The sequence below is a fragment of the Glycine soja genome, chromosome 15 (assembly GCF_004193775.1).
Source record: "Glycine soja cultivar W05 chromosome 15, ASM419377v2, whole genome shotgun sequence".
In the NCBI taxonomy this organism is placed as follows: domain Eukaryota; kingdom Viridiplantae; phylum Streptophyta; class Magnoliopsida; order Fabales; family Fabaceae; genus Glycine; species Glycine soja.
Window position 1 is genome coordinate 8,801,851 of NC_041016.1, and position 9,715 is coordinate 8,811,565.

General features: G+C 36.3%; 1 protein-coding gene across 1 annotated transcript; it reads right to left on the reverse strand.

Moving 5' to 3' along the window:
• Positions 1-3,207: 3,207 nt before the first annotated feature.
• LOC114385706 (pyrophosphate--fructose 6-phosphate 1-phosphotransferase subunit beta-like) lies at positions 3,208-9,715 on the reverse strand. Its single transcript, XM_028345746.1, has 16 exons — positions 9,387-9,715; positions 9,157-9,312; positions 8,938-9,059; positions 8,344-8,397; positions 8,136-8,242; positions 7,860-7,965; positions 7,260-7,323; positions 6,282-6,370; positions 5,999-6,130; positions 5,678-5,848; positions 5,462-5,577; positions 5,152-5,263; positions 4,914-4,998; positions 4,116-4,160; positions 3,739-3,807; positions 3,208-3,549 (listed from the first exon to the last, which is right to left on the reverse strand). Exons 1-16 carry the CDS (start codon positions 9,568-9,570, stop codon positions 3,473-3,475), a joined length of 1,689 nt encoding a protein of 562 aa, XP_028201547.1. The 5' UTR covers positions 9,571-9,715; the 3' UTR covers positions 3,208-3,472.

A 9,715-nucleotide genomic window follows, 5' to 3' on the forward strand; every position in this document is an offset into this window, starting at 1 on the left:
TTGGTAAGACATGGAGGTCAATTTTGAAGACATGGTCCTAGATGGTCAAGGGAATTGCTTCACAGAGTCTAGTGCACTCCAAATATTCACTATTGCCCACCATCACTCGCAAAAGGGTTGGAGTGGTTAGACAAGACAAGCTCAAAGTGGTAACTAACTGTGGCTAGATAAAATTATGTGTACTTCCCCCATCAACAAGGAGGAGTACATGGTGGCCGGCGAGAGAGCCAGTAAGGCGCAGTGTTTCTTGTGCCAAAGTGCCCAAAAGTGAGTTTAGGCTAATTTGAGCCGGATGGGCTGGGTTCGGGTTAGATACAAGGCTTGCGGGTTGGGGCGGGTCAACAGGTTCCATATGAAGCCAATTGGGCTCTTCCTCGTCCGCGACGAGAAGGAAAACCCTAGAGGCGCAGCGATGCCCTCTATGGTACCTTTCGTCACAAGTGAAGCAGAACCCACACTCCTGGCGTAAGGTGATTTCCTCCAACATCAAGCATTTCACTATGGGTGGCGGGGGTCGAGGTGGAGAGGGCAAAAGCGGTGGGAGAGGGATAGGACGAGGAGGTGGCGTGATGGGTGGAAGGCGCGGGCGTTGGGATCGAGGATGATCAAATCGCTTCTCCTCTTGGAGGCGCGCAAGGCCGACGGCCTGGGCCAACGTTAGTGGTTGGTGTGCCTGAACTTCCTGGCGAATCTCCGGCGTCAAGCCGGAGATGAAGCAACTCAAAAGGAAGGGGGCGGGCAAGCCAATAATGCGATTAGCCAATTCTTCGAATTCCAATAGGTAAGCCACCATTGAACTTGTCTAAGTAAGTTTGAACAGAACACCTGTTGGGTCTTCATATTGTGATGGGGCACACCGGTTTTGTAGTGCTTGCAGGAATGCTTGCCAGGAGGTAAATTGGGCGTTGCTAGTCATATACTGAAACCAAGCAAGAGCCCGACCCTCCATATAGAATGTCGTTATGGTTAAACGATCATGATCAGGGGTGCCATGGTATGCAAAATACTGGTTGATCTTGAAGATCCAACCGAAGGGCTCAATGCCGTCAAAACGAGGCACTTCTAACTTCATCTTGTGGTTGGTTGCAGGGATAAAGGCGGAGTTGTGAGGAACTGGTGGAGGTTGGTTCGTGGGAGACGAGGTCACGGAAGCTATGCGGGTGAGGAACTCATCCATTTTGAGGGTCATGGCTTGCATGGTATCACCAAGTTGAGCAAGGACATCCTCGAGGTGGCCGGAGGAGTCTTCATGTTTATGAGCGTCAAACATGAGGGCAACAAGAGCACAAAATGTTAGCATCCCCTAATAACTGGCTTCGAGGCACCAGAACCTCCAGAAAAGAAGAAGACACAGAGAAGAAAAGGAACAGAGAAGAAGAGGTAATTGTATATTTCTCATTGATTTCCCGTGCTTGTTATTTACCTATATATAGGCTTCCTAGTAACATAATGATTCAAAAGATATTTGCGATAACGAAACTTGGTAGTGCTTGTCCCCCTAAAGCAGACCACATCAAGCAAGGATATTCCCTATGGTGCGAGGTGCTTTACTGATCAAACTCACCATTCTTCCTCAGACATAGTCCTTGAGGTAAGATGGTTTTACAACTTTTCTTTTGGGCTTTGCTTCTCCCTGTACCCCTTGGTTTGCTATTTTGACCCTTGTCCCTATTGTTGTTGTTTTTGAGTTCCTATCACACATATTATTCACAAGCTTAGAAAATTGGTTCAAACTTTGGTATAACGCACTATAACGTTTTACAATAACCTAAAACATTAAGTATGTTTGGATTTCAACAGGAGAATTTAGATTTTTTTTTTCATTGTGTATTGCAATTCACAATTACGCATTAAAATTAAAAAAAAAATACTTTCCTGACTTCAATTTAAACATAACTGAAATAAACCTAAATCAATTAATTAAAAATAATTTATGTGACTTTTAAGATAGTTATTATCAAAATTAACAAATTTATCATAAATAGTGATATGTAATTAAATGATAGTATAAAAAATATATTCAAATGCACATACTTTTTTCTCAATAGTAATTACAATAACTTTAGTGTGACTTAAGAATGAAAATATATACTTATTTAATTTTTAATTATTAATTATTTAAGAAAAATATAGAATTAATCTGTTGAGTTTTTACAAATAGATAAGTCAAATTCTAATCCTAAATAGTTTACAACTTACGCACTACTAAATTAATTGAGCTACATAGCATAGCAGAACTCGTACGTATAGCAGTCTTATATGTTATTGCCTTGGTCTTGTTGGGAGATGGGATTTAGATTCGCAAGATATGGTTTTGATTCTATTATTTAATGGTGGGTATCTTTATATCCTTCGTCCTCTTTCTTAATATATCATTTTTGCTGAAAAAAATATATCTAAATCCCTTAAAATTTTAAAAATCTCTATTATATACTACCTAATAAAGTTTCAACCCTATCCCGATAACATTCATGACTAAAAAAAATAAGGAGAAAAAGTCAATTAACTGAAACACATTAATCATGTATCACCTCCCGTATTATATATAATAAATAACTATTTAATTCATCAACATTAATAACAATAATTAAATTAGTTATTTTAACAAATTTTAATTTTATTTTAAGATTACTCATTCATTAAATAATTTAACAAAATCAGTGTAATCATTGATAAATATCATAATTAAGGATAAAAAATAAATTTAACAATAAAATTATCTTATGTTTCTTATAATTACAAATTAATAAATATTATCTTTTGTTTGTTTCTTATATATAAGATGGGAGTTAGTATCACCCGATAAATTACAATTGGACCTTTAGACTTTAGTGGACTAACTCATTACTGACAAGACCTTTCATCTACCTTTTGTGGCTCATTACTGACTAGACCGTTCATCTATCTTTTGTGGACTGCCCAACTTGAAATTCCTATCAGGATCTCAAATCTCTTAAATTTCCTTGCCATGTTACCCGAACCAAGAGGAAGGAAGACAATATTTGATTATCGATTAAAGTGATTTGAACACCGGGCAAAGAAAATCACTAGTTAAAAGAATAAATTGCATGAATACAGGTGTTAAGAACTTCGGAAGAAATTATCAAGGGATCTCATAGTAAATAGTATTCTTGAAATTTTGATCTTCATTCAAACTCAATTGCATTAATGCAATGTACGTAGCTATCCAACGTAATCGACCTCATATAGTGACCTAATAGAGGGAAAAAGCTTTTATTGTTACTTGCTTGTATAATAGGCAAAGTCGGAATGCTTGTCATGAAAATAAATTGCCGATGTTGAATGCAACTTTTGTGTTGACCAATTTATACTCATCAACCAACCCAAGAATCATTAGCCGGTTAATTTCAAAAGTAAACTCACTAGCTAGTCACAGATCAAATATATTATTGAAATATCCCAAAAAGAAAATATGAATTGCCACCGTCAAAACAAAGACCTCATATTATGCCTAAGCTAGTGCTTCAAGCTCCAAGAGTAGAGTGTGATTAATTACTTCAGATCCTGGGCCAGAGAATTGAATTGGACCTACAACGAAAATCATCATTGTGAGCAACAAACTTAGATCATAGTGCAAATAACTCCAATCACTCCAGTTCAACATAAAAGTAGATTTAGACCAATCTTGAATGCCACTATTAAAAAAGCCAAGAAATAAGGCTTCAGTGAACGCAGCCGAAACAAAAGGTGAAATAATAGTGTCTATATATAAAATACCTGGACTGATGTAGCAATTCTTCAGGGCCCATTCATCCCGCAAGGAGGCAAACTTTTTGAAGGGTGCCCCTGAATGATCCAACATGAAATATATTCAGTATCCAAGATAACTGGAGTTGATATTAGAAGTTTAAAAATGCAATCGCTATAGTATTCAATATTGTAAAAAAAAAAATCTATATTTTAAATAATGGACAGTCTAAAATCCAGACACTAATGTCTGGGTGACACAGTAGTGTTAGTCTTTTGTACCACATCTGAAGCTATGAAATAAAATATTTTACCCTCCCTTTCATTTCATTTTTCTGAGTGACACAGTAGCGTTAGTGGATTATTGAGCCCAAATCAATGAAGTTTTCATGAATATATATGTTTACCTTCAAGTTCCACCATTGCCTTCTTGATCACAGGCTTGAATTTACCTGCAAAGAAATTACACATTCGTAAACAAAACAGTAGACAAAGCATTCACATAAATGCAACATTTACAGACTTTTCATGATTTATATAACCAGAGGTGCAGCGGTAAAGTAGTGCCTTGGTGACTTGTTGGTCATGGGTTCGAATCCGGAAACAGCCTCTTTGCATATGCAAGGGTAAGGCTACGTACAATATCCCTCCCCCATACCTTCGCATAGCGAAGAGCCTCTGGACAATGGGGTACGAAGTTTTTATATAACCAGAGGTTGTCAGAACAGAAACAAGGGCAATATTGAGTCCAAAAATATGCAGGAGAAAATATTTCTAGCTTAAAATTCAGTGTTTTAATTATGTCGGTCTTGAAAAAAATTACACTGAATTATGAATAAATATAGAAATAATCAGATTTTTAGGTCAGATTTAATAAAAACACAGGGTTTACCCTGAACAAAGAGTTACCTCCTTCAAAACATAGGGAATAACAATCTGACAACTTAATTCCCTTTTACAAGTCTGTAACACAACTTATATATTACTATTAACTATCACATAATAACTGATGACTGCCCAATCTGAAATTAATATAAAAATAACTATCTAATAAGTAATAACTTCCTAAAACAGAATTATAACTACTTAAGTCAGATTTGAGCCTATCAAAATACATCAGCAACACTATAGAGTATTGCATGAACACTAATAAAGAAAATAGTCAATGGGGTAAAGCATAAGGTCTCAAAGATGAAAGTGTGTACCATGCCTCCTCTCCACATCCATCAGTGAGGTGAGTGCAGTTCCACCAACAGTCCATTCTTCTACCGGAGCACATAAATTGGCAACCTGATCCAAATATCAAAACAAATTAAATAACTAGGTTGGTGACTTCAATATTGCAAAACAAGCACAATTTCAAAGTACAATCAATTATCAACACCAATCTAGGAGATATTTAAGAAGATATCAAAAGATTAAGGCATGTAGAGAAGCACAAACTGATGATATTAATCCAGTCTTCCCACTATGAAGGAGGGCTCCAGCACCATAACCCAGAGCATAGCAATAAGTAGCATCAAAATTAGTAGGCAAGCCACACCTCCCTTCATAACTGCATATTTTAAATGAGTCAGTACAAACTCTAACATATTAAGTCATTTAAAAGATCACACATAACATGTATGATTGAGAGAAATTTAAATCCAAGTAAAGGAGAAGAAAAAGCATGTCCCTGGAAAGATTTTTTGATTCACAGCAATATGTTTTAGAATTTACTATTCAATAATAATATCAAAATTAGATAAATTACCCAAAAAAGTGGGATTGCCCTTTAAATTCGCCATTGTATTTGCCTTCTTGCTTTCTCTTCTCCAACTCAGTTTCAACCATTTGAATAAGCATTTTCTCTGTTTCTATCTTGGCAACCTAAATGGCAATACAAGCAAGATTAACATTGGTGCCGCTTCAAATTGGATAGAGGAGCCAAATAAACACAGCAAGATAGCACTATAACAACATTAGGCACCTGAACATTTCCATGTGGATCTCTTTCAAGCATCAATTGCTCTTGAATTGCTTGAGGTAAAAAGTCAAAAAGCTTCAACGATTGATCAGTGAGTTTCTTCTTCCATAACCCACCCTCATCCACGGTATCATGGGCAAGAATTTCATTTAGTTCTGCAATGAGATGCTGGACCTGCATATAGCACAATACCAAGTACAAATGAGTATCATCAGAAGTGTATTCATACAGGTTGTACATGAACAACACTAAAACATAATCCCAAGTGCAGAGGGGGAAACACAGGTAAAAAAATAATTGTGAAAACTGCAAAGTGATAGATACCTCAGGTATGAAATCAATTAGACCTTCGGGGATAAGAATAACACCATAATTGTAATTAATTTCAGCTCTTTTACAAACAACATCTACGATATAGTCTGTGACATTTTTCAACGTCAGCTTTTTTGCAGCAACCTGAAAAGTGTATTATGGGTTTAAATCAAATTTTGATAAAAGCAAACTTTAATCATGAGATTAACATGGAAGCATTTTTTATTTTTTTCATCTACCCCTAGTATGTACAAACACTAGATAAATTGAACAAATATATGAGGAAGTGAAGAACCTCTTCTCCAATAATAGTAATGTTTGGATGAGTTTGTAAGGCACATTCCAGCGTAATGTGTGAAGCTGCACGCCCCATAAGCCGCACAACTGCAGACAGATGATCTCATGTCTTATTGTTTGAAATCCAATGGAGCAATAATGAAAGCACACACAATCATAGGCTGGTGAAAGCATGATTCCAAATGTCTACCATATAAATTGACGCATCAATATTTTTAGGAACATCACATTTTATTTAGGTACTAAATAAAGAATCTCAATGAAGTACAGAACCAATTTCAATCAAAACTGATTTTGAGGGTTTCATTGATATTCATGTAATTGTCAATGATTCGGTAAAAATGCCATGAAATTAAATAAACCCTTTCAACAGCACAAAAGCAAGAGTTTTAATATAATTCAAGAGAATCAGAATCAGAAATAGAAAAATCACATAACAGAACTGCAGACATAAGGCAAGGATAATGAACAAACTAATCATTTCTCTCTCAAAAGTAAAACGTGTGATATGATATAAACAAAGGGGTGACAATAAGATTATATATAACCATCTTTCTCGTCAATGCTTTGGCAGTTTGGCTTAAGTTTAATAAAAGTGGTAAAGAGAATGACAAATGTTATGGGTAATTTGATATAAAAGGGGATAGCATATGCCTCATTTAGGTAATGAAGTGGAAAATGAGTTTGGTATCTAGATGGCTGTATCAATCCAAAACAAAAGAATTAAAATATGAACTCAGGTCTTCAGATGTTACAATAAGAACAGATGATAGGAGCAGTTTTAAAGTGCGAAATGTTTAAAAAGTGAAGTAGTTAATGTTGTAAGAAGAGAGAAGCAATAAAAGCAGTAGAGAAAAGTAACAGCAATCAATGCCCAAGGTGGTACATTAAGCATAGGTATACTCTCAAAGTCTTCAGTCTTTAATTGCTATAATGCTATATAGATCTAAAGAGTTTCTCAATTTTATGTACTTACAATGGTAATATTTTCCAGTTGATCGGGCATCTATCATAACATTTCCAATCATTTCAGAATATATCTGCATCACATTAACATAAAAAGAGGAAAATAGTCAAGTCATGTAATCATGCACCATGTATGTAAAACTAAAAGGGTATCATTATATAACATTTAGCAATTAGAAAATATGCAAAACTAAATTAATATTTAAAAGTATTTCTAGGGAAAAAAATTTAAAGATCATAATACTATTGCAAATTGCAATCACTTATAAACCAAGCAAAAGAAGAGTGGTAGAAAAAGTCACAACATATGATCCCTTCCCAAAATAAAAAGAATGAAAATCAAAGCAACAGAAGATGGCTAGAGAAAATAAATTTAAGAAACTCTATGAAATGTTGAATGTATTGCTTGAGAAACTGCAATTCATCTGGTGCAGTCAAAAGCATACTTATTATATACATGATTCTCCCCCTGGCAAACAAAAAATTGAACTGGTTCCTAAATATTTTTCTTAAGAATAATTATATATTTGTAGTATTTAAAAATGTAGGGGTCAGAACAATATAAAATTACAAAATGAACAATGAAGACAGAGTAAATATCTTCATTCACCTTGCAAGCAGTATCAAACCCAAAACTTGTGGGAACTTCTTTGCATTTTAAATCACCATCAATGGTTTTAGGGCATCCAATTACACTTGTTTTTAAATTTTTGCTCCTGCATGAATCCATATTAAAGCATTGCACAAACAGGATCACTGTACATATTCATAAATGGAAATGTCCTTGTATGTAAATTAAAAAGCAACATGAAAACATCATTTCATTAACAAAAGCTTCCTAATAAGACCTAGATTACACCAGAAATAAAATTCAGCTAAGACAAACCTGAAGTTCTCAGCAAGGAGGCATGCATTGGTGTTTGAGTCATCACCACCAATAACAACGAGCCCATCCAAGTCTAGCTTCTTAGCTGTTTCTTCCGCTTGCTTAAACTATACCATGTAAGTAAACTGAATTACTCTTTGGACTTATAAGAAGATATACAAGCGTTCAAATTAATCGTATAGTAAACATGTAGCCTCACAAAACTCACCTGCTCTGGAGTTTCAATCTTGTCCCTCCCACTGCAAATCATGTCAAAGCCACCCTGCCAGCAGAAATGGTTATTAATAGATGTCAAAATCTTGTGATCATTGATTACAAAAATCAGTAATTCTATGCTTACAACAAATTATGATGACAGTTTCTACACACTCATTTTTTTCTCTCCATGTATCTCTATCGCATCACTTATTTCAGAAAAAAACCAAATTGGGTGCAGTCAATTTTGCATGCATTCACAGTCAAGGCATTTGTGACCGTTGGATGAAGATCGACGGCTCAGATTTCAGATGTGTTTTATGGTTGATGGTTGATTTACCAACATAAAATATGAGTCATCCGATCTTCATTACACGATTCCAAGTTACAAACAGTGTGAATTCGTGGAAAATCAATATTTACGATAATATCAAACTTAAAACGCATCACGCTTACACAGCATCACAAATCGCTATACAAAAACGATTAAATGAATAAAAAAATATAATGATAATATCATTCTAAAAACAACACACTACCAAATTTCAACAAAACAAGTAAAACTACGTTCCAAAAACTCGTAACGGAGGAAAAAAAGAAAACGGACCTGATTTCTATAAGGATAAATATATTCAGAAGTGAGTTCAACGTATTTGCACTTCATAATGCCAGCAGGTCCACCTTTGAAACCGTACAACGTGCTTCCTGGTGCGCGCTCTTGCAGGTAATCTAAGACGAAGAAAAAAAAAGTTAAATCTCAAAAGAAGAAGAAGAAGAAGAAGAAAAGCACGTTTAACTGAATCGGATTCGAAAACGAGAGCGTTACCGAATATTCCAGAAATGACATTGTGACCTCCGGGAGCCTGGCCTCCGGACAGAACCACGCCAATCTTCAACTTCTTCTGCGTCTGCACCGCACCGCTCGGCGCCAATGCCGCGGAAGGTTGTCCGAACAAATGCGGAAACAGCTTCGCGATCTCGTCTGCACGCGCGCACGAACCGCGTCACGGAGAGTGACGGAGAATGAACGGATCGAAGTGAGTGAAAGAGACTGACCTGGATTTCCGGCGGCGGAGCTTGGAGGACCGTCGAGAATGGTGAAGGGATGCTTGAGGACGGAGGGGAGAGGGAGCGCGTGGTCCACGCGCGTCTTTTGGACCTCACTGTAGACGGAGGCTAAGCGTCCGGTGACGGAACCGGAGGGGAGGGTACCAATAGGTACGGTGGTAGTAGGTGCCATTTGCTTTGCTTCCAAAGAAGAGTGTGTGAAATGGTGGAAGCGTGAATCTAGAAATGTGTTTGGTGTGTGTCAAATAGCGGAGAAGTAGGTTTGAAAAGGGCACATAAAAGAACTTGAATATACTGATCCGCCGCTTTCGTAGTTA

Excerpts from the sequence above, each read along its gene's own strand:
- LOC114385706 (XM_028345746.1), bottom strand. The coding sequence starts at position 9,570 with ATGGCACCTACTACCACCGTACCTATTGGTACCCTCCCCTCCGGTTCC. Across the intron at positions 9,313-9,386 it reads CTCCGCCGCCGGAAATCCAG|ACGAGATCGCGAAGCTGTTT; the intron begins GTCAGTCTCTTT and ends GCGCGCGTGCAG. Across the intron at positions 6,131-6,281 it reads TTACTATTATTGGAGAAGAG|GTTGCTGCAAAAAAGCTGAC; the intron begins GTTCTTCACTTC and ends TACACTTTTCAG.